The 24566-nt window shown below is 55.5% G+C and overlaps 1 protein-coding gene and 1 non-coding gene across 2 annotated transcripts in view; both read right to left on the minus strand.

Annotated features, from left to right (window-relative positions):
• The window catches only part of VAC14 (VAC14 component of PIKFYVE complex), a 99597-nt gene that overhangs the window by 60835 nt on the left and 14196 nt on the right, over positions 1 to 24566 (minus strand). Inside the window, exons 5-12 of the mRNA XM_045987901.1 lie at positions 23943 to 24050; positions 23331 to 23440; positions 22954 to 23060; positions 21873 to 22007; positions 21251 to 21403; positions 14327 to 14393; positions 7460 to 7604; positions 7132 to 7197 (exon numbers count right to left, since the gene is read on the minus strand). Of these exons, the coding sequence (XP_045843857.1) occupies positions 7132 to 7197; positions 7460 to 7604; positions 14327 to 14393; positions 21251 to 21403; positions 21873 to 22007; positions 22954 to 23060; positions 23331 to 23440; positions 23943 to 24050 (891 nt within the window). The remainder of the gene's footprint in view (positions 1 to 7131; positions 7198 to 7459; positions 7605 to 14326; positions 14394 to 21250; positions 21404 to 21872; positions 22008 to 22953; positions 23061 to 23330; positions 23441 to 23942; positions 24051 to 24566) is intronic.
• On the minus strand, positions 20237 to 20307 carry TRNAG-GCC. Its single transcript has one exon. It is a non-coding gene; the product is annotated as a tRNA-Gly (tRNA).

Here is a 24566-nt window from a genome sequence, read left to right on the forward strand (position 1 = left end):
TAAGATTATCAATCGCTTCCTGAGTTCAAGGGGAGAGGGGCGGTGGGGAGGGGGTAGGATGGGGCAGGCAGTCAGGCCCAGGGCCAGGGAGTGTGCTCACCCCTCCAGGTCACTCAGCCCTGTAGCCTGGCCTCCCAAGAGCCACCAGCCCTGTCCCAGGGGGAGGCAGTCCCCAACTGGCTTTCCTTTGTGGAATCCCTCCTGTGCTGCTGGGCCCTCTATCAGGGAGGGCCTTATTCTCCCCTTCTGAGCCCCACCCCTGCCTTCCTCGGGAGCCCGGGGCCACCAGGCAGCTTTGGCTTCTCACCTGCACATCAGGGCAAGGAGTCCACCTAGACAGAAACACTACAGACTCTGTGGGCACACAGACCTGCCTTCCCCAGAGCAGAGTGCTACTAGGCCGGCTGCGGTTACCTGGGTCCCCCTTCACTTGTGGCCATCTCACCAGGCACAATTCTAGAACCATCACCAAGGTGGTCCTCTCTCCTCTCCAGCAATGATCTGCTGCCAGAACTCCTTTCATTAGACCAAATCCTTCCAGGATCCCTAGCGGTGACTGCTGATGCCTCCGTGGGGCTGTGGGTCCGGGCTGGCTTTCCCTGGGGACTGTGAGCACAACCCTGAGTTTTCTCTGCTGCCCTTCTCCCTGCACGTTCCTCCCTCCTCTCTCTCTCTCAGAACCCCCCAAAGGAAGCGGCGGCATCAGCCACAAGGAGAGCCCACAGGAAGAGCCGTGTGGATGAACGCAGCCCTGGGGCAGGGGGTGGGGGTGGGGGGTGGCTCCCGGAGGCTATGGCAGGCGAGGGCCTTCTTCTTGCTTGCGCTGTCCCTGCCGGGACCCAGCTTACCTCCCTAGGCTGGGGGAACTCTCGGCAAGAGGAACCAGGTTCTTGGCCCCCAACGTGTGGCCCCTTGGTTTTCTGGCTGGTATCTGCCCTGCAGGCATGACCTGACTGTAAAGGAGTCCTGGGGACTGAGGACGGGAGAGGAGGAGTTGTTTTTGTTTGTTTTGGAGAGTGGAGGCGATGAAAATGGACTGAAAGGAAAACTGAGGCAGGGATCTCAGGAGGAGGAGCAAACCCCATTCTTCTGGGAGACGGTCCACTCCGAGCTCGCCCCATTAGTATTCCAGGGAGTGGGGTCAGGACCACACAGAGTCAGAGCTGGACGGGACGAACGCAGAGCAGGCCAAGTGCGCTGGATGGAGGCAAGGAGGTGCCGGGGACGTGCCGGGTCCCACGGACAGCGGGGCAGTGCAGGGCAGAGGCCTGCCCTCTCGGTCCTCTTCAGGCCACTTCCCACACCGTCCCTCGCTGGCCCAGCAACCAGCACCACTCTTTTGGCACGGGCCCTGGGAGGGCGAGCAGCCCAACAGGGCAGGTCAAGGTTCGGTGCTCAGAACCGAAGAGGGGAGAGGGCGACAGCCTGAATGACGCTGCGACTCTACCCTGCCTGGACCCCTGCTCTGCACTGAGGTCAGCTATTGTGTGCTTTTAGATGTTCTAGAACAGACAGACCCAACTTCTGGCTCCTGGCGAAATGAGCTTGAGCAAGTTACCCTCCTCACACTTGGATGTCCTTTTAAGTCAAACTGGGGATAATGAAAAGCAGCCCAAGAGCGCCAGGCCGAGTGGTCACAATAGAAACAACGTGCTCTGAGTAGGGCACCCGCCCCATCAACCTCGCCTTCCGCCGTCTCCGGCTCCCAGCCGCTTCCACGGATGCGGGGTCTGAGCACAGCACCCACTGTGGATTCCAAGGGCAGCCAGCGGTGGGGGTGCTGGGTGGGCCATCAGCTCTCTGAGCTGCCCTCAACGGAAGAGGCTGTAATGGCGTGGAAACCCCACTGCTGGGGCAGACGCTGAGCGACCGGCCACCCCACTAGCTGCACCTGCCCCCGCACCGCCCCTGGGGACAGGAGAGCCCAGCCCCGACCACCCTGGATCCTGAGTAAGAAAAGGAATCCAGTGGGATAGTCTCAGTCTGGGGCCTCCCTCTGGGGGGAGATCCCCTTGGCAAAGGCCTTGTCCCCACTAACTAAATCCCTTTGAAGTGGCGGACCCACGAGACCAGAGTGATAAGAGTCCCCAGGAAAGGCAAGCCCGGTGAGCACCTTCCTTTGAGAGACTGGAAAACCTCTCCATTTCTCCTAGGACCCAGACCATGAAAACATGAAATTCTCTCCTGTCTCCCCCAAAGTCAGCTGTGTCCCCCCTTTCCTCCAGGACATGGCGAAAGTGAGAGCCACCCCTGGGCTTCCTGCTCCACGGGTCTGCACGCTCCTCTGCTGTGCTGTGGGGTCGAGGACAGTGAAGGCCCCGGTCACCCTGGACCAGGGTATGTCACCGCTCTCGCGGGGTGCTTGAAGAGATGCCCCCGATCACTGCCTACAGCCAGCCTGCCACACTGCCTGCGTGGGCCAGCCACACCCCGTACGCGGCACATGGGCTCCAGCCCTGGAACCAGCCCCTGCTGCCCGGGCAGCCCTCACCGTCCTACCGTGCAGGCTTCCTCATTGACAAAAGGCTCATTCTTTTTTTCCGCTTGTACATCATGAGCCATCAACTCCCCTCAGCAATCTCTCCTCACTGATCCTTGGAGCCTAGGGGACTGGAAGGGGGCATTTCTCCTGGGATGAGAAACTCTGCTCTGAAGTATTAAGGACACCTTGGCTCCGAGAGGTGAGAGGACTCTGCGCGGGCTGGCTCTGGAGGCCTCAGGGGAGTGTGTGCCCTCTGGATCTCCATGGACCCTGAGGCTTGCTTCTGGGCAAGCAGCTCGGAAGCCGCTGAGGCCGGCCCTCTGCCGGTGATGCCCTCCCTCCTCTCTCCCCCAGAGCCAGGGCAGCCAGCACCACCCTTCCACCGGCGATGCCCAACATAGCCCGCTGACTTGGGCTGGGGCTGCTGGCGGAGGGGGGTGGGGAAGGGGGAAGATACAGAGAGGGGTGCTGGTCCTACTGCTCACTGCCTTCCCCTTGGTGGTCCTATGGCTGGAGATGGACAATGAGCCCCCAAAGAAGCCTGCCCACCGGCCATCCACACGGGGTCTGTGCGGTCCTAAGACAGGCAGGGAAACAGAGGACAGAGACCGGCTTCTGTTCTGGCTTTTGCAGCTGAAGCTGGGACAGGAAGCATGTGGGGAGCAGAGCCTATCTTCCTGATTTCCATGTGTATCCTTGCCGTTTGGACGGAAACGAGTACCAGCATCAGAGGAGCTAGAATTTGCCACGTGTTCACACGTGTCATGTACTCTATACCCATGACCTCATTTAATGCTCACCTGGGAGGCCAGACCTAGGAGGGTGCCTCTCCCATTATTCTCGGTTTTTGGATAAGCAAAGTGGGGCTCAGGGAGACCAGCTCAATGGCTCAAGATCAAGGTGAACCAACTTCCGAGTGATGAGCCAGGACCAGACTCTTGGACTGCCGACCCCAAAACCTGTGTTCTTAAACCATCAAGGTGCACTGTCACCTGGGGAGAAAATGTTACTGAAAAGGGATGCCACTCAACATCACGACAAAATTTAAAATACTGAAAATAAGCTTCATGATGAGTAAGACCTACAAAAAAGGCCTGAAAGCTTTACAAAATGACTTACAGAAACAGGGATAAGCCCTGCGCCTGGGTGGGAGAGTTCCACAGTTTACTTCAGGGCTCGCTCCTGGCACTGTATGTTCTATGGGTTTGGACAGATGGAGACCAGTGGACGCCCAGCTTTACACCCCGAGGATTCTGGATGCAGGCTGGGAGGCAGCGGTGCTTGGGGGTGAGGACTCAGGGTGGTCCCAACGCCTCTTCGGGACTGGCCACACCTTCAGGGACATTGAGAGAAGCCATCCTGGGGCTCACGGGCAGAGCTCGAGCAGGCAGCTGCAGGCTTGGAGGTAGCCGGCAGCTGGCATCTTGCGGGCAGGGGAAGAAGTAGGCCCACCTCCCTACCAGGGTCCGGCAGGAAGCTCTGAGCACCTACATTCCGTGCTGTGGAAATCAGGGTTGCGTTTTTCACTTGAAAACATGTAACTGCATCTCCAGCTAATGGGAGGATTTCTTGTCTGGTGCCAAGAATTTTAATTGGACACCTGCAAATTCTTTCTGACAAAAGGGATTTTCATAAGAAGTGTGCAAGGATCAGGCGATATTGAAGAAACAGCCACTTATCCTGAATGCGGAAAAGCAGAATCAACTGAGGGGGCCAGAAGGGTGTGGACTACCAAGCATCACTGGAGAAGAACTGAGTGACAATGACAGGCAAGACACCCCAGCAAGGTCACGTGCCAATGGGGCCGTGGAACATGGCGGGTCTCTGAGGCTCTGCCCCTCCCTGCGCCCAGCTCGTGTATCAGGAACACCTGGGCACACTCTGTTCCCTGAGGCCAGCAACTCTCACCAAGGGTGAGAAGCATGTGAGTTGATCACAATCAAACTGGGAGAGAAAAATATTTGCAACGGAACGTCCCCGGTCCTCTCTGTATATTCAAAGAGCTTCTCCAGATCGATAAAACAGACAAAGGGTCTGGGAGCGGAAGCTTCTGTAGGACACTCCCAGCTCTCTCCACACTTCCTGGAGAATTGTTCTGAAGAACTTGAGGAACAGGAGAAGGCAGCCAGAGATGGGGCTGCTGACTTACCAAACACAAGCTCCCCACCTCCCCGTGGCACTGATGTGGGCGGCTGGGACCAACACTTGGGGGAACGCAGGCGCGACGGTTGAGCGAACGAGAGCATGGGCTTTGGAGTCACACAGATCTGGTTTTGAGTCTGGCCTCACAGCTCCGAGCTGTTGTGAGGCGCTTCACCTCCCTCACTCTGAGTTTTCTGAACTGTGAGATGAAAATGGTAACTCCTTCCCTGCGGGATTGTCGAGGCTTCCCCAGGTACCCCGGATCAAGCGCAGTTCCTGGCACAGGAAGGACTTCATGCGAGCTGTGGATAAGGATCACCCAAACAGGGGGTAACCTGAGCTTTGAGGCCCCTCGGCTAGATGTAACACTGTAGCTAAATTCCATCAGTGAAGGAGTCTCCGTGAGGCCATCCATAGGAAGGGGCCTGTCCCCACCAGTCTGGCTGTGGTCTGATTCGACTGAATGGGCTTTCAGGGTCTTAAACCTCAGGGAGCTCTGATTTGAAATCAGGGCTGTGTTTGGAAATACTGGGAAAACCCACCAAAGAGTGATTTCTAGATACCCCGGGAAGGAAGCTCCAGGAGAAGGGGGACTTTGTGTTGTTCATGGCTGTATTTCCATTGCCAAGAACACAGTATGCCCTCAAGGTTGCCAAAGAGATGGGTAGTGGACAGTTAGGAATGGGAGCTGGTGAAGCACTAGCAGAATCAGGACTCACCACCAGTTATGCTGGTCCCCATCTCCCTCCCTGGAGAGATGGGGAAGCAGGGACTCTCTGCTCCTGTTACGGCAACAGCCCCCCTTCAGCCCTGCGACTGTCCCCAAGAGCTGCAGCAATCCTTTCCCAGCAGGAGCCCACAAGATATGCCCGAAGCTCCGAGAACATTTGGCACTTCAGCAAATCGAGTTTCCACAGCCGCAACCCGAACAGAGCTGTTTAATGGACTGCATCTCCTCCCGCTCCGTAAATGCACACGCACACAGAAACCCGTCACGAGCAGAGAGAGCTGGATGGGATTAAACAACTCAATTTAAAGGATTGAAAACTCAGCTGCTTCCAGTGAAGTCCTAGGGAAGGAACCAATCAGCAAAGTTCTGCTCTTCCTCTCTGTACTGAAATGAGGGTTGTGACTGTGCAGTGAGTCACACCCCTAACTCAGCCAGAACCGGGCTGTGTCCTCCTGGGCCCCACACTGCAGTGGGGTGCTGAGGGGAAGGTAGAGAGAGACCATGAGTGAGAGAGAGAGAGTGTGTGTGTGTGTGTGTGCATGCGTGCACGCGTACACGTGAGAGGGACAGCCAGGTGGGGTCAAGGGCAGATGCCCAGACCATCTGTTTCGGATTTTTCTGGAAATGTGGAGTACCTCAGAGGACAGAGAGGCAGACACTTGCCTATGTGCATCTCTTTTCAGCTCAGGTCCAAGAAAACAAATTCAGGCCGCAGGAAAACTACCCTGGGCCCCACACAGCCTGGTACCAGCCTCAGGCGCCTCATGCACAAAAAGCTGTGAGCGGTGTCCCCTCCCCCCCAAGATCTTGTCCCCTCCCACGTTCCCAATGGGCAGTGCAGATTCCCATGCCCACCACCTCATGGGGCACACACAGCTCTGCCTGGAGCCCACAGCTGCCCACAGCCCAGAAGGGGGAAGGAGAGGGAGCAGTCAAGGCCCACTCGTCCGGCATCTGACAGGCAGCCAGGAGCTGGCATGGGTGGAGAGAAGGGATGCTATCCTGGCTGATGGCAACTCCCACAGGCAAATCCTGCCCCTTGGCCGGGAGGCTGGGGAGTCCTGAAAAAGAACTGCCTTAGCCTAACTGCACAGAATGGAATGCCGCCGAGAATGGGCGGGGACAGGTGGGGCTTCCCCTAGACGGCTGAAGGTCGCAGGGCCCAGCTCTCCTTCCCCCTCTCTGGCCTAGCCTCCCCCTTCTGCTCTTGATGACCCCAGCAGAGCAAAGCTTAAAGGGACAATTTCAAACCAGAAGGCAGAAAGAGGTCTGGGTGAAATGAACAGAGCCAGAGCTCCGGACGGGTTCACACTGTGTGGCCCGGCACTCAGCATTTTCCGAGGGTCAGGTCACCCTCACAGCCATGTGCTGTGACTGCCCCACTGCGCAGAGAAGGAACTGGACGGGCAGAGTTGTGAAGCGATTTAACTCATGGCCAGGCAGCTAAGTGGGGCCAGACCTTGCCTTCGGGAGCCCAGCCCACAGCTGAGCTGCCCCTCACCACATCCCCCCCGAGGCTGGTGTTCTGCCCATGCACTGAGCCGGTGCTCTTGAGAAGGGCTGGTGGAGGAAGTCCTTGTTCCCAAAGCCAAGAGCATTAAACACAGCTTTCCCTGGAAGCAACACACTTTACCAGATAGGAAGAGAGCAATTCTGGGGATGCCGATTTAAGAAACAATAACAGAACGAGCACCTCTCATCTACCAGGTCCCATCAGCCACTCAAAAGGGGAGGCCGGGCAGCCGAGCACAGACGGCAGGGGGCACAGGGGACCTACCTCGTCGGATTCATCCGATAGCGTCTGTAGCAGGATGGGGAAGAGGCTGTCGGTATGCCGGAACATCTGCAGAGCAGAGAAGGCGACCACCCGTCAGCTCCCCTGCTCCACCACTGGATTTAGTGGGTCTCGCTACACCGCACAGACCACCCCCACATCCTCCCGGGGCCCCTCCAGCAGCTGTCACTCCTCTGCCTGCCTGGGGCTTTCTAGAATTGCACTGATCAGAAGCTCACCAAGCACAAGACAGGCCCTGAAAACCAAGGTGGGCCCCGAAGCAGGCCCCAGCCTGGAAGGGCGTCTGGGGCTCACGGGCCCCGGGACTCACCTTCCGGGGAGTCTTGATATACAGGTGGTATAGCCACTTCAGGACGGCGATCCTGGTCATCATCCCAATGGCCATGTCGCTGAGGTGGCAGTTGAGGACCTGCACGATGCCATCGAGGTGGAGGGTAACTGGGGCCCTCTCAGTGCTGTGGGCAAGATTAGGGAGGAGAGCCAGGTTGAAGCCACCGGAGCTGGTCCGCCAAGGCCACAGCACTGAGAACTGCACTCCACGTCCCTCTCCTGGGCACGGTGGTCCGGGGCGGGCAGGTGGTACCCTCCCGGCATGGCTCCCGGAGGGCTGGCTTCACCCCCTCGGCCTTCCACCATCCTTTCCAAGGCCGGAGCCGTGACAACCAGACGCAAGGTAAGAGGGCCAGTCTGCTGCGTGCACGCCTGCCTCCCCAGCAAGAGCCTGGCCTGGACAGGACAAAACCTATCTGATGTCACTGAGCTGGGCCCCATCAGGCCTCAGGGCATGGAGTCCAGACCCTCTGATGACAAAACCAACCCGCCACCTTTGGCCAGTCCCGGGGAGAGCCTTGCAAGCAGCCTGAGGAGCCAACAGGCTTTTCACCAGGCAAACGAAGAACATTCTCGAGTAAGGACGGGGTCGCGGCTTGAGATCTCGCCATACCCCAGGCCATTTGGCATGGGGCCTGGCTCAGTTGAGAAGCCTTGAGAGTTGCCTGTGAAGCTGTACCTGAGCCGGGGAAGGGGCAACACAGCCTCTGCCTCTGAGAAACAGAGCTTGTTCCGACTGTGCTTTGCTCTGGTGGGACGCAGGCTCCCAGGCCCGAAGCCTCGCTGGTCTCCAGGGAGAGAGAAGTCCTGCCGAGCAGCCCTGAGAAGGCTGAGTGCCGCTGGCATGGTGACGGACACAGCCCTCGGCCCCAAGCGCGGTTCCCAGGCAGAGGCTGCAGTTCTTGGGGACGGGACAGCATGGGCAGAGAACCTCCTGGATATTAGGGAGGGGCTCTCTTTCTGCGACAAGTCATACTGTATTTTGCCCAGAGGTGTCATGACAGCTGCAACCCAGGGCTGCCTTTCCTGAGGACCGCGGCCAGGCAGGTCCGCTGCCTGTCGGTACAAAACGGTCTCGCGTGGCATGTCTAGGCTGCTCAATTATTCATTTGCAGCAGGAACTCGATGGCTGCGCTTCCCTAATTCGCCCGCAGCCTCTCTGAAGCTCATTTGATGTGAATCCCTAAAGGGCCCCGCTCTCAGCTCTGGAACTGCTCAGCGGCTGCTATTTAGTATGGTCCGATGACTCCCTGTGGTGCTCATTCCAGGGGTGACAGTGGGGACTCCTGTCCTCTGGTAGCCGGAGGGGCTGGGTGTGCCGAGCCTCTGGCTGGGCTGCCCCTGAGATTTCCCCAGGAGTAGTGTGGCCGGAAGTTCTGGGGGCTTCTGAGAATAGCCACACATCTAGATTCTTTGGAAGCCTAAGACAGATGGGGAAACTAAGGCACAGACAGACAAGTTCAGGATGGCAAACACAAGCTCCCAGCCAATCTCTCCACCAATTCCTCTCTTACGCTGTCTGACAGAAACAGAATGAGAGCCACAGATGGAATTTCACATTTTCAAGTTTTGTACTAACAAGTAACAAGAAACAGGTACAATTCTAACGATATATTATTGACGAATCTAACATACCCAAATGGTAGCATTTGAACATGGGATCAACATATAAATCAACATACAAGTCTTCATAGGATATTTCATGTCCTTTTCTGTGTCTTAAGTCTTTGAAATCCAGCACACGTCTCACCCCGACAGCACACCTCTGTTCAGACCAGCCACGTGGCACGTGCCCAGCAGCCCCCTGACAGTGGCTACCACCACAGATGACACAGCGCACAGTGTCCGGCTAATAAGCTCCCTATGGCTTCCAGGGCATTCTTCTCTGACAACTTCCTAGACACTCCCTCCGCTCCTGCCAATGACCAGGACTTACTATCTCATCTCTAAGTCCTTCTTTTCCCCACCCTGCTGGCCTCCTACCTGGCTTCTTCTGGCATATTACAGCTCTTCTCCTTGAGAAGCTGGAGAAGTTCCAGAAGCATACCTGCAGCCCAAGGCCTTAACAAAGGAGGAGCTCGGGAGGCTGTGAGGAAGGAGCGGAAGCCACCCCGTCCCGGCCTCTTCCTTCCTCACCTGGTGAGCCCCCGGTCCACAGTGAGTCCCTTTCCCTCAAGTGCTGCCACACGGGGTCCAGGGTGCCAGGAGGACCCTGTGCCTTGCAGGCCACCACTACTTTCTTAGCCGAAATGGCGTCCGTGGGAGCCAGGCCTTGTTTTCACTCCCCCGGGGGAGTCAGAGCTGTACTGGGCAGCAACGACTGTCCTCGGCTCCTCGCGAGGAGGAAGGCAGCGCCAAGCCCAGCTCCCCAACCTCCACCCTGCAGTCAGGCCCAGAGGGTACCCAGTCAGGAAGCGGTAGCACCAGCAGTTTGAATGTGAGCAGTCAGAGTCTAGAGTGGCCTCGCTCACCACACTCCACCGCCTCCTAATGGGCCAGGCTCAGGAGAGTCCATTTCCCACTGGCCCCTGGCGGAGGCCGCAGGATGGCAGCCCCTCTGTGGGCCGGCGGCGCCCTGGCCAGTCACACCTGGCAGCCCCACGTACCGGAGGCGGAAAGAGGTCATCACATATGCTTTTCAATGTATTTTCCTATCAGTACGGTAGACAAAGTCTCCGTGTGGGGCGACAGAGAAAACTGGGAAAGCGTGGTCTGATCTGTATTGGGGGGACGCTAGTGGCCCAAGGAGGGCTCCAAGATGCTAGATGGTCCCTGGGGCAGCTGGGCTCCTTGCTTTACGGGGGTCCCTGGCTTCACTTCCGGCCAGCTCAGTGTCTCTACTGAGGGACAAAGCAAGGGTCAGCCCTCGGTGGCATCCCCCTCAGGCGGCCCTGTGTCAACGCCAAACAACGAGGGATTTCATGGAGCCGGTGTGCGCGGAGTGGCAGCATCCTGTGCCCTGACATTCTCCGGCATCCCCCACAGCCAAGCTCCCCAGACACGGGCACCTTCAGATCGCGGGCGAGGAAAGAAGAGCACAGCTGAAAGGGACCTCGTGGTTCATGTAACTGGATCCTTCCATGCACGGATGAGACAGTACAGGACCTGCTCAGGGCCACGCAGCCATGCCCTGAAAACCTGTTCCCTTAGCTGGACTCTGTCCGGGTCTCACTTCCCTTGGCTGGCTGGAGGGGAGGCTCATGGGATGCAGGCTCACCCCAGGGCACCAGGGAACTGGTCTTCGTGCCCGGGAAGGATCCCACTAGCTGCTGAGGAGGCGGCTCTCAGCTGCTCGGCTGGGTGGGGCCGGCTGCTGTGTGCTGGGCCCCCCCATATGCTCTGCGGGAAGCCGAACCCTGCGAGAACTCAGGCTCTTCTTCCGGAGGGCAGGCTGCATGGTGGGCTCGGCTGCTGAGCTGCTGCTGGCCTGGGGTCGGAGATGGGGTGGCCTCCGCCCCGGCCTGCCTTACCCAGAGAGCAGAAGGGAGCTCTCTCCTGGTTTAAAGCATATTTCTGTGTCGGTTCCAAAAAGTCTAGACTAGTCACTCCTGGGGGCTTCGGAGTTATTTCAAGGTGTCTGCAAAACTCCATTTCCACTGTGCATTTTCTCATAAGGCATCTCATAACTCACGTCTTACACATATATGCACTATGTTTTCCAAGCGCATTGCACTACTGTGGCTGTTACAATACCGACCCATAAATTAATGCTTCTGGTCCGACCAATACATAACGACAAATTCTAGTGGTTCTCTCTGGGAGGTGGCGCTTCACGTCTGTAACGTCTAACTCTGTTAGTACCTTTGTATGGTACTCATGTGGTACATCGCTAATCAAACTAGAAGAAAGTTAACTAATAATAAAAAAATCATTGTTTCTGAACTCAACACTGGTTTTCCATAAAGTGTTTTTACACCTTTTCAGTGAGCAGATGCTAAAAGTTGGGAAGCCCTGAATTCCAGATCTTTCTGCCTGCCTTTCTGCAGCCAGCTATACCAGGAGACCTATACCGTATGTCACGGAGGACACCACGGTCCTTGGCGAGGCCCAGGGCATCCGAACGGTTGCCAGTGTGCATGACAATGTGTCCCGGGCTCCTGCAGCAGCTGAGTGAGGGAGGCTGACATGCAAAGCTTCTCTAACTCTCCCAGTGTGACCAATAAAGGTGGGCTTGGAAGGCAGACCGGCCAAGCTTGAGAATTCCAGTTTGGCCAGGAAGTAGCTGAGTGACTCTGGGCAAGAAGTTAAACTCTCTGGGCCTGTTTCATTTGTAAAATGGGTATAATGATGAGGTTCTCATTATAGTAACTGTTGCAAAAACATGTAAAGTGCTTTCCGCCGGCTGGGCACCATTCCATTCTCTTTATATATTCAATTCACAGGCGCACCAACGCCCCAGGAGGTAGGTACTATCACTGCACCCAGTTTACAGATGAGGAAACTGAGGCAGGGAGCAAGGCCACCGAGTCAGGACGTGTGTCCAGGTGGCTACACTCCACTACGCAGAGGATTCGTGGGAGCTGCGGGCAGGCAGGCAATGGGGCTGGACGGTCACAGGGCAGGTTGTGCGTCCTGGTGATTCCAGAAGGCGCCTCCTTGCCCAAGCGCAGTCCCCCTCTGGCAGCACCTACTGGAGGAAGCATGCACCCACCCTACTGTCCTCCGCTGCTGTCTCCAAGGAGTAGGGGGTCCGGCACCTTGGCTCAGGTTTCATGACTCTGATGCAGACCAGCAGGTGCCACGAGGAAATGGCCATTTGTGGGAGACGGAAAGCATGAGATGATTTGCTCTTGGGTTTTTAATTTCAAAAGGGTAGATCTGGCACAGGCTCCGCAGTGACAGGTATAAACCGAAGCCTGCTTCCAATGAGGCAGTTCCAAGCCTCGGCATCCAGAGCTGCCCTGGCAAATGGCGCCCCTGCCTCTTAAGTGAGACGGCAGAGAGTTGTGCCCACCTGCACGGTCGGTCCGTGATATCCAATCTTTGCCTCCTCCTAGGCCTCCCTTCACCTCACACTGCCACCCTCGTAGAGCAGGACAATTCCCTGTGGCCTAGACAACAGTGACAAGTCTGCGACGGGCTCCTGTGCTCCCACTGTTGCCCCTCCTGCACGGACCGTCCCTGGGGCTGTCAGAGGACCTCCCAAGTCCCAGGTCTGCACACGGCCCTGCCACTTCTCAGGCAGGCTCCCATGGCCTTGACAACAGAAGCTGACCCCTCTGCAGGGTGCCAGCTCCCCGCACCTCCATCCACATCTCTCCCCCAGGTCCAGAATCCGCGATCTAAACCCGCCTCCTTAACTGCCCCCGGGGGTGCTCAGGGCCACGGGCACAGAGGCCTTGACTGGCCCACTCACACACCTGTTCCTCCTCCCAGCCCAGCCTGGGAAGTGCAGGATATCCTGAGTTGGCTCAAGCTCCAAATCTAGAGGCTATTCTTCCCCTCGTGTCTCTCCTCTCGCTCCACCATGTGAATTTGCAAATCCTGTCAATTCATCCTTCCAAACGGAGGAAAAAACCTCTCCAACTTTCTCCATGTTCTACTGCCTCTTAGGGCTGAGCCTCTTCTCGTCCTGGAGGGTGGCCGCTGTGGGCCCCCTAGCTGGTTTGCACTCGCCTGACCTCTCGTCAACCCCTGCTCTACACAGCAGCCCCCAGATCGCCTGGCCCTCCTGAGCCCAGAAATGCAGGAAATACTACTCCTAATGACCCCGTGGGATTTAAACATCAGCAAGACCCAATGATGTGACAAGCATTTGGCAGGGCGGGCCGAGGAAGCACTTGCGCGTGATCAGCCTTGTCAGCCATGAAGCTGGAGAGCTGAGGCTCAGGCACCATGGCTCGTCCCCAAAACTAAGCCTCCCCACAGAAACCACTGTCCTGTTTCTGTCTCCCCACTAGAGAATCTCAAGGTTGGGGACCACAGTCAGGGTCCCATCTTGGAACCTACGGGGCTGGACGCAGGCAGGTGCTCTGGAACATGAGACAACTAACGGGAGGAACACGTCTACTGCCTCGCTCGGGCGCTTAGGAGAGGTCTTGGGGCGATCCACATCCACAGTCTGTACTCACACACTGTGAACACCCCCACAGGGTCCTGAGAGATGATAACAAACGAAGAAATGACACAAAAGGGAGGAAAGATCCTGAAAGTCTGGGGAGAAGAGAGCCTCTGGGGGTTGAGTGCAGATCTCCTCCGGAGCGAGCTGTCCCCCAGGGCCCGGGTGCAGTGTTGAGTTCAGAAGGATCCACCCACGGCAGGAGAGCGCCATCCGCTGCCAGCCCCACAGAAAAACTGACATGGGGCAAGTCCAGGGGACTCAGGACAGGGACAGAATGGCCAGAACTCCCTCTGGGGGGGAAGGCCAGCCCCTGCACACAGGATGTGGGGAACCTCGGGGAAGGGGATGCTCCTGCTGCTGGGCCTGCACCGCCCCCACGTGGAAGGCTGCGCAACGACAGCCGACCTGGTGCCCGGGAGAGGCCCTAGGCTGCCCAGTCTCTGCGCCCTTGGCCTCTGGATGGGCCTTCACCTTGTCAGTCCTAACAGCCCCACGTTCTCCGGACAAGCAAAAGCACTGGGCAAAGGCATCTGTATGTGTCTCCCATGGCCACCACGCACTGGTGGTACTTTTTTTTACAGCTCGTACTTGCTGACTCCCAGCGGCTTCTAATCTCTCCCCATGGCCACCGGTCGGTCAGAGCTGCAGGAGTGGGTTCGCTCAGCATCCTGCAGATTCCCTCCGATGGAGAGTTTGCCCCGGGTCTTCCCTGCGGTCTCTGGTACCCAGGAAAGATCTAGGCCACTTGCGTTCTATCAACACCTCCGGCTGGCACAAGCCACTTACCTGGCCGGTGTGAAGACGCTGCTGCCGCCACCACTGAAGCTGGAGTCACAAGAGCCATCGGGGCCTCCTGGGGACAGTGAGAGGAACAAGGGGTCATGCCTGAGCGCTGCTGGAGTCTTTGGAGGGAACACGATCCCCGCTCTAAGGACACAGACTCTCTAGCTCCCCACACCTTGACTCTGGCTCTTGAAAAGGACTTAGCTCGGGAGCCCCGAGGACACAATGCCACTCCTTCCCCAAAGTCTGCTGGACAGCACCCATGCTTGGAAGTTTTTAGGCGCCGCGATATCAAAAGGAGGACACCCGTGCTCACACATCTGGGAAGTCTCAGAAGGGACTGCTGGCTGGAGGGCAGCAGTTGTCACAAACCACTGGAAGGGTCCACATTATCAGCCTCTGGGGCAATGTAAACCAGAGCTTCCGGGAGGGACCACTTCACACCCACCACGGGGGCCAAAACAAAGACAGTAAGCCGCGTGAGGCTGTGGAGAAATGAAAACCCTTGGACACCGTGGGTGGGAACGCAGAACAATGCGGATGCTCTGGCAAACTGCCTGGCAATTTCTGGAGGGCTCAGGCAGTTACCCTATGACCCGGCAGTTCCACTCCGAGACGGGTACCCCAGAGCAAAGGGCGCTTCTGGCCACACCGGAACCGCACACCACGTTCAGAGCAATCCAACTGCCGACCAGCTGATGAATGGATCAATAAAATGTGCTAGAACCGTACAATGGACTATTATTCAGCAATAACAAGGCGTGAAGCTCTGATACGTGCTCCAATGTGGATCAACACTGAAAACATGCCAAGGCAAAGAACCTCGTCGCAAAAGCACACAGATTGTAGGGATTCCATTTGTGTGAAATGTCCAGAACGGGCAGATCTATAAAGACAGAACATAGACTAGAAGTTGCCAAGAGCTAGGGGTAAGATGCTGTGAAACCCATTTTCTTAAATTAAAAAGAGCAAAACAAAACTCTTTTTATTTGGAAATAACTTTAGATTTTTGAAAAGTTGCAAAAATAGCACAGACCTCTGTTTGCCCTTCACCTCGCTGCTCTTAGTGTCAACATCTTATGTCACCAAACCAGAGAAAACGCACTGACACGGGACTGTGAACAAAACTGGAATGTCACCGGTTTTTCCACTCATGCCCTTTGCTCCAGGACAGAATCCAGGAGCACTCACTGCATTTAGTTGTCCTGGCTTCATCCCCTCCCAATGGGGACCGTTCAGCAGGTTTTCCTTATCTTTCATGAACTCGGTAACACGGAAGTCCTGGCCAGTTACTCTGCAGAATGTGTTGCCACTTGGGCTGGTCGCGTGTTTTCTCATGATTAGGCTGAAGTTACGTTTCTGGAAGAGCACCCCACAGTGATCGCCTTCACGTTGGGGGGCGGCGAGATGTGATGTCTGTGTTGTTATCAGTGGTGCTAACCTAATCATCCGATTGTGGTAGCATCTGTTGGGTTTCTTTCCTGAGTTACTAGTCTCCTTTTTGTAATAAGTAAATATCTTGGGGAAGACCTGAGACTAGACAAATATCCAGTTTTTTCCTCAAACCTTCCCCTGCAGATTTTGCATCCATTGGTGGGGTCTGTAATAATAATGACTGTAGAGTTTCCCTAGTGGTGATCTTCTGTTTTTCTCTGTCCTTCTACATTTATTAACTGGAATTCCTCTATCTGGAAAAACTGCTCCTTCCCAAACATCTATATCATTATATATATATATATATATTTTTTTTTTTTATTCTGTGGGTTACAAAATAAAACTATCATTATTTATGTATTGTTGTTCAAATGGTACTAGCCTTGACCTCTTAGAAGTTTTAAATTACACAACTAAAACATTCTCATGCTAAAAATTATAAGCACGGCCCATCTCTCCCTAACCTTCAATCTTACTTCATTCTATGTGCAGGTAACAACTTTTGGTTAGGCAAGTATCCCTCCCCATCTTTGGCTCTCCTTCCTTTTGTTCTGTAACGCAAATGGAATCATAGGATATATTCTGCCTTTTTTTTTGGTCCTACCTTGTACTATGTCTTAAAGCAGTGCTATTCCTGTGGACCACAGACCACCCCCCCAGTCCCCAGGTAAAGAGGGCCTTGATTTCCATGCTGAACAGAAAGGCTCCGAGCTGCTGCCTGTCTCCTCTAGTCCCAGAGGCCCTTTAGGGGATGGGGCACAGTTTGGTGAGGATAGGTGTGGGCTGGGGCTGATGGAACATGTCTGGGCCCAAAGGGGAGGAGGACTTGCAGGGAAGCCTGGGTGGGCCAGCCTGGACTGGCAGCCAGGGCTCCACGCCCCCGGTGGCCTCTTCCCTCTTGATTTCTAGAAACACGCACATTTGTAGATGAAATGACCCGGTGCCAGAAACAGGCATCAAATTAATTTCGATGGTTTCCTAACTTTCACTCTTCCCCTCCTCCACGTGTCCTCCTCCTGTGTGAGCGCACTTCTCTGGGATCCCATGTCGGGGGGTGCTGCTGGGGAAAGGGTCAGGCATTTTAGGTTTTAAACCACGTTGGTAAGTTGTTCTTTAGGAAGGTTCTACCGGTGACAACTGCACTTCAGGAACACAGGAGCAGTCGATCCCCAGCAAGCCTCCCACAGGGGTCTCAGTAATCTTTCACAGTTTTGCCAAGTTGAGTAAAAATGGTAGACTGTCTTACTCTGCAGTGCTCCCACTCCCCGCCAAGCTGTACATCTGTGGCTTCCTGTTTTGGATTATTCCCTCCTCAGGGAGTCAGGGTGTGAGCAGCGCGAGCGGCCCGGTCTCAGAGCCCTTGGGCCCAAGTCTGAGCCCGGACTCCCGTAGGCAGCAGCTGTGTGACCCCGGGCGGCTCACCTGACTTCGCCGCCAGTCCCTCACCTGTATGACGGGCTAACCAGTGCCGACCGCACGGGCTCGTCAGGACAGTACGAGAGCTAACACCTGCTTCACCGGGAGCGTCACAAAATGAAAAACCTCACCTACGTCTCTATTGATTTCCTAAGCACATATTCTGAAACGTTACGGCTTCCGACACAGGCTGCCAAACAGATCGACCAGACACCGTACTTCACTGGCTTGCTCTGCGCCTCTCTCACTGGGAACGCTTCCTCCCCGCCAATCTCCACAGGGCACGTGTCTTTCCTTTACAATCAGAGTCAAATGCTGGGTGGGGCGGGGGCTGAGTGGGAGCCAAGGAGAAGGAACAGATTCAGTTCAGATGCCCGACACGGACCTGGCGCGGAGCCCCCAGTCCTGTGCGACCACATGGAGGGCCACACGTGATTGAGTGGGTGAGCAGCTGTGGTTCTGGCCCTGAGCTCCTTGCAGGCAGGACCCAGGTCCAGCCCACCTGCATCTACAGGGCCCACAGACGCTGCTGAGAGGTCCAGGCCCGTCAAAGTCTTGCAAACGGATGGAGTCCATTACATGCCCACCAACAGTGGCTGGCAGCCCTCTCCTAGAGACCCTACCCACAGTTCTGCCCCTCACCTGCCACATGAACTTCTATCCCTGACCCTCTACGGTCCCTCATTTAGGACCTACCAGAGGCCCATCTGGGAAAGGCTGGTGATAAACAACAAGGACCTAAAAGCCCTGCGCTGAGAGCCTTGCTGAGGGGGTAGGTATGTGCTATGCATGTATTACAATTTGACATGAAAGCACCTGTTGCTGAGAGTGTCTGGCCTTTGCCACATGCTAAAAGCTTTAAAAGCAGAACGAACCTAGATGTCCATCAACAGATGAATGGATAAAGAAGATGTGGTATATATACACAATGGAATACTATGCAGCTATCAAAAGAAATGAAATCTTGCCATTTGCGACGACATGGATGGAACTAGAGGGTGTTATGCTTAGCGAAATAAGTCATCTGGAGAAAGACAACTGTCATATGATCTCCATGATATGAGGAAGTGGAGATGCAACGTGGGGGGTTTGGCGGGTAAGAAAAGAATAAATGAAACAAGATGGGATCAGGAAGGAGACAAACCATAAGAGACTCTTAATCTCACAAAACAAACTGAGGGTTGCCGGGGGGAGGGGGGTAGGGAGAGGGTGGTAGGTTATGGACATTGGGGAGGGTATGTGCTATGGTGAGTGCTGTGAAGTGTGTAAACCTGGCAATTCACAGACCTGTACCCCGGGGCTAATATAAGCAAAAATCTCACTTAAAACTCACCATCACACTTGGGTATTATTATTGTTACCCAAATAAGGAATCGGAGACTTAAAAAGGCTCAGTGGCTTGTCCAACGGCAACAGAAAGGAGGTTAACAAAGCCAGGACTCAGCAGCAGGCCACTCTGACCCCAGAATCTAGACCAGGACTCTTGAGACACTCAGGCAGCATCATGGAGGGGAAGAGGGAACACAGATTACATCAAGAGCTACAAGAACTTGGAGCAAGGGCATTGCATTATGGACCCCTGAAGTGGCAGGGCCAAGGGGAAGCCAGAGCAAGTGGAGAGGGGCTGGGGACAGTGTGGCACAGCAGAGGCCCTGTGGCCAGAGGTGAGGGCAAAGGGCACGCATGCACGTGTACGCTCACGCACAGAAGGCCTGGCTGATAAGCCTCGTCATGGATCTTATCTCCCCCCAGCAGCCCAGCGCTCCCCAATGATGAGGGAGAGGAGGCAGGAATTCCTGCCTCTGGCCAGGTGACCAGGGCTGGAGCAGTGGAGCAAAACAGTAATGAGAAAAAGGGCCAGACGCTGGGATGAACCTGTTGACTCAACCAGCTGAATCATCGCCGTCTCCTGGCTTGCTGGGGCCTTCTCCCAGCCCTTTGGCACAGTGGTGGTTACAAGCTGAGCAGGTCTGCGTGGATGTGGAGCCCCAGATTAGCTGTCATCATCTCTAGCAACTACTAGAAACTGAGCTTTGCATCTGCTGAAATGCTGTTTATGAGGCAGTAAAAGCCAGAGCCAAGCTGCCTGACTGTATCCCGGTCTGGCGTGAGAGCCTCCTAAGCAGGGAGCTGTTGCAAGAGTGCTTAGGAAAACGATCGAAAAAAGTGAAAGAAGCTACGTTGGCTGGCAGCGGCACCCTGGTTTCTGGCAGGCGAGGGTACTCCTGTGGAACCCCAGTGCTCCGGCTGGGGTTTTTAGCAGCGGCCACGACCTGCAGAAGACAGTGCTTCCCTCCCACAGGGCCTGACGTGTTGCCACATAAGCAGAAAAGGTGGGGTTGGGGCTGCCTGGTTCCGTTTTGGGGGATGAGGCAAGTTTCTTTAAAAAATAAGACATATTTCATGTAACACAAAACTCACCATTTATTCAAGCATACAACTGGATGGTTGCTTGCAAAACCACGAAGTTCTGTAAGCTCACCGCTGTCTAATTCTAGAACATTTCCGTCATCCCCCGAAGATATCCAGGATATCCGGGTATCCAATTCCCTCTTTCCCTCCAGTTTGGCGACCATTATCCTGCTTTCTGACTCAACGGGTTAAGAGGCATTAACTTTTAAAGTCACTGTAAAATACAACTTCTCCGTGTCGCAATTTCTCCAGCAAAAAACAAAACAAAGCAAAACAAAACAAAAACCAGAAGAAGCCATCCCACAAACAAAAAAAGCAGGATATGGGATTATGTAAACCGTATAATCTCATTACATATATGTGTATATGTACACACACATGTATATGGAAAACATACATGTTATTTTATGTACGTAATAGAAAAAAAAATGCCAAGATTACACTAATTCCCTCTTGGAGGGGGCAGTTTCAATTTTTCTAAAATGAAAATCTAAAAATGAAAAGATAATAAAATACTCATACATCAAAGTACAGTAAGCAGGTCTATTCCTGAGATTCTAGTTTCTCCTGGTAAGAAAGCTCCTGCCTTGAGAGGAGCTTTATCTCTCCAAATTTTCTTTTTCAAGGAGCTGCCCAAAAGGTTACAGCTACTGCATTGGCCAGGAATCGAACCCGGGCCTCCCGCGTGGCAGGGGAGAATTCTACCACTGAACCACCAATGCTCCACCTGCGGGCCGCTGTCTCTCCAGCTGTTTTGCTGCTCTGGCTCACCAAAGCGATGCACAGCTGTAACCGGACACTAGAGCTGGTCCGGCGTATGGAATGCTGTTGCTCCGGCCAGCCAAGGCCAGGCCAGGAGGCCCATGGGGCTCAGGTGCCTGACATACTGCTCAGATGTTCAGGAGAAGTCGGAGAATGGCGACGGGAGAAAATGCATTAGAAATTCTTTTGGCTCCTGGAAGTAAGGTTCCAGACCTGAGTCTGTCAGCCTTAAAAAATGTGAGTCAGCCCCGCATCAGCGTACTCTCTGGCTGACTCCGCAAAGGAGAACATCAGCTCATCAGTGCCCTCTCACGGAGGACAGAAGCCCCTTAATAAAAAAAAGCCAGAGTTTGAGATAAGATTTAGAGAATCAAACTCCAGACTCTAATTGACATAAGAGTGGTTTTCCTCATGTTTTGGAGAAATAAGACAATAATGTCAAAAGAGTCTGAAAGGATGGCAGAGCCATTTCATTTGCAAAGACCCCGACTTGGGCAGCGCAATCCCCCAGGGCTGAAGAGGCTGCATCTGCAGCGTTCTTAGCCTCCTTCCCGGAGTGGCCGGCACAGTCAAGACAGCCGGCTTCTGGGCAGCTGGACATTTATGGCCAAGATCCACATGACCCCTGCAGCCTGGACCACTCTGCCAGGCCCTAAAGCTTCCCACATTGGAAACAACCATTTCCTGCACCAGACACAGAAAAAAGTTTTAGAAAGGCTTAACGCAGATCCTGGTCGTGTTCTCTGTGCCCGTCTGCAGAATGGGGAGAACAGCAACTGCTACCTCACTGGGTAGTCACCAGAATTAAATGAACTGACACCTGGGAAGTCCCCAGGGCTGGTTCAGGAAGGCCCACATCAAGTCACCCTGGGAGGGCAGGGGCAGGAGGCAGAGCCCACTCACCACTGGGTGTCCCTTCCTGCTTGGCCAGGGAATCATCGGGGTTAGGCTCTGCCTGTCTCTGCAGCACTGGCTTCAGCTCGTCAGGCTCGTCATCCTCGGGGGTGACCAGCTTCATCAGGCTTTGGTTGCACACGTTGGCCACCTCCTTGATGCCTGAATCCACTGATGTAAGGAGTAGCCGCACCCCAGGGATGTTCCCTAAACCTGATGTCACTGGCATTGGTCAAGGACTCGGTCCCCCCCAGGGGGGTGGATTGGTGGACAGTCTGCCCCGAGTCCCTGTGAAATGCTCTTGTCTTCTCGTAGGACCTTTCCTGGTGGGCTTCCTTCCAACAGGACTCCCCAGGGCAGTGTGAGCTCATGGGCTTGGAACTGTGGGACCTGGAAGAGCTGCTCCAGATCTGTAAGCAAGCAGGACAGGCTTGGGGACGACAGGCTTGGGGACAACATTGCTAGCGCCATGTCCCTGGTGCTGCCCCGGCGCCCCCTGTCCGTGTCCTGCTCTGCCGCTGGCTTCCTAGGTGCCAGGGGCTATCTGGAGGTACTACGGATCATAAGGGAACTCCCATCCTCCCACACCAGGGTCCCGCAATGTCACAGCTTCCTTCGGAGCAAAGGATACTTTTCTTGCGGTCATCGTAGGCTAGGCAGGGCAAGACAGCCGTCAGGATCCCGGAAGAGTAGGGCAGCATCACCCGGCCGGCCAGCTGGATGAACTCCCGCATCCAGCACATGGCCGTCAGCTGGATCAGGTCATCTGGAAGAGGAATTGGTGGTTCCAGGAGGGTCGGCATGAGCAGCCGGAGCGCTCCCTCCCACTGAGCAGAGCCTGAGGAAGGGACTGGAGGAGACCCGAGGGCCCGCACTGCTTCTAGCCTCACGGATACTCTCCTGCCTTCCAAAGATCCACACAGGTGCCAGGTGGGAGGGCACGACGATGTTGCCGCAGACGTAAGAGTGGCCAGGATTCGCCACCCTCTGCACCCAGAAAGGGGCTCCACAGCTGCGCTCATCAAGGGGTGACTTCACTTCCCCATCGCTTGAGTCTGGGCTGGCCTTCCTCCTGCGGCCAGCAGAGGTGTCAGAAGCGAAGGTGTGGCGGATTCAAGCCCAGGCCTCCGGAGGCCTTACTCCCCTCTACCGCAGGTCTTAGGACCTCACTGATGCCATGTGAATGCATCTGGGCTAGCATGCTGGACGATGAGACACATGGACCAATGGTCCCTGCTTCCCAGGTGACAGCCAGCTAACTGGCAGACATGAGTGAGGCCATCCCAGACCATCCGGCCTCAGAGGACCCCTCAGTGGACTGTGGCTGTATAACCAAGTGCGGCTAAGCCTGGCCCAGGTGCACGGAGCTATCCGGCTGACCTAGAGATTCCTGACCAACACTAAGTAGCCGCCTCGTGAGGCAGTCAGTTCTGCGGGGGATTGATACTCAGCAGAAGCTCATGGATACAGTCCCAACCTGCAAGCGTTTCAATTCACAGTGAAATGCCAAGCTTCCCAGCAAGACGGTCTCCAGTTCTTACTCCAAGGTCAGACCAAACACAAGGCCTCCGCAGTGACGGAGGACCTGATCTCCCTCCCCCAGGGCCCCACCACCGCACTGCCCCCGTCCAGTTGGGGGCAGGTTCATACTCCTACCGGGGCTCTTGCTGCTTCCAAGGAGGTGGCGGGGGCCACGGGGCCTTCAAACCCACCTGCGGTCTGGCAGTGGATCACCAAGATGTTGGCCATCTCTGCAAACTTAACACTGGGGGGGTTCTTCTTAATTTCTTTCAGGAATTCTCCAAGGACCACCTCACACCTACCGACGAGAGCAGGAGAAGGAAACTAGCACACACCACCCAGCGCTGGAGGACCCTCTCCTGGTGCCCGCTTCTGCTCTGGGGGGGCCCTCTGAGAGGGGACCACACTTCGCAGCTGCCGGGGGTAGACGAGCTCTCAGCTTCCCGCGAGGCAGGAAGCACGTGAGCCAGGACGAAGGGACTGAACTTATTCCCCCGTGGCCACCCCTCTGCTGGGTGTGGGGGGCGTGTGCACACTGAGCAGCTGCCCGCCCCCTCCCTCCACTCACATTTTCCGAATCTCTTTGCCGTTGTCGCCCAGGATCTGGAAGAGCCCATCCAGGATCTCCGGCAAATAATCCAGCAGGTTGATGTCTGGCACAGACTCCAGAACCAGGATCTGACCCAGGGAAAGAAATCGGGAGGGAAAGTTACACCAGCCTGGAGTCCCTCGTCTGCTCCTCACCAGTGTTCTGGGACTGGGCAGGGAGAAGGCGGCCCTGCTGACGGTGCATTTCATGGCCCTACAGCACCCCCCGCCACCCCCCCAGACAGGGCTTTTGTTAAACATGCGGGAGAATGGTGACTTGGCTCCAAGGGAGAAGGGAAAGGACAGACAAGGCTTGAAGAGGTATGGCTGCTGACAATGGCACCCCAGCTTTAAAGAGACATGGGGGTGTTTCCCGGGACAAGGAAAGGACTGCATCACGGGGGCAAACATGACGGGCTTTGGGGCAGACTGGAATAAGTGTGTCTGGATTACCTTACGTAACTGGCCATTAGAGGTTTAACAGTGAGGCTACTCTCAACCACAGGAACTGCCCAGGGTGTGCCAGAGGGCAGATCCTACTGAACCAGAGGCTCCCTATGGCTAGAAAAACTGTCACGGGGCTGGCCCTTACCCAGGAGATGATGAACTGCCGGGCGTACTGGTTGTTGGAGTAAATCCTCTCCCTCAACAAAGGGATGAAGCCCACCAGGTCGAACTTGTTGCTTTCCGTCACAATGTCCTGTGGATCAAAGGCACGTGAGCTGCTACGAGCCAGAGGCCAAGGGCAGCCTGACCTGACTGAATTATGGGCCCAGGGTCCAGCTCCAGGGGTTAGGGGGCTGCAGACAAAAATGACAGAGCTCCGGCTACGGAGGAGCAACCCAGAGCGGTCCCAGAGCAACCGCCCTCGCACAGGCCAAGGGAAGAGCAAAAACACTGGGGTAAAAGCAGGAATCAGAGTCAAGAGGATAATCACACAGTAAAACCCCACATCTGATTACACGCTCTGGTCAGCTGACCATCGGCAGCCCCTGTCACTGGGAGCGGGGTGGGAATGGGAGGGCATGGGCACTCTTCTTTGTCCTGGGTGTGGCTAGCAGGAGGGGATATTTGGGGTGACAGAATGTTTCTGTATTCTGATTGTGCTGGTGACACAAGTCTACACCTGTCACAGACCTGTACACTGAGGGCATCTGGATGGCTCAGCTCATTAAACGGCTGCTTTTGGCTCAGGTCATAATCCTGGCGTCCTGGG

The sequence above is a fragment of the Meles meles genome, chromosome 19 (genome assembly GCF_922984935.1).
Source record: "Meles meles chromosome 19, mMelMel3.1 paternal haplotype, whole genome shotgun sequence".
NCBI lineage: Eukaryota > Metazoa > Chordata > Mammalia > Carnivora > Mustelidae > Meles > Meles meles.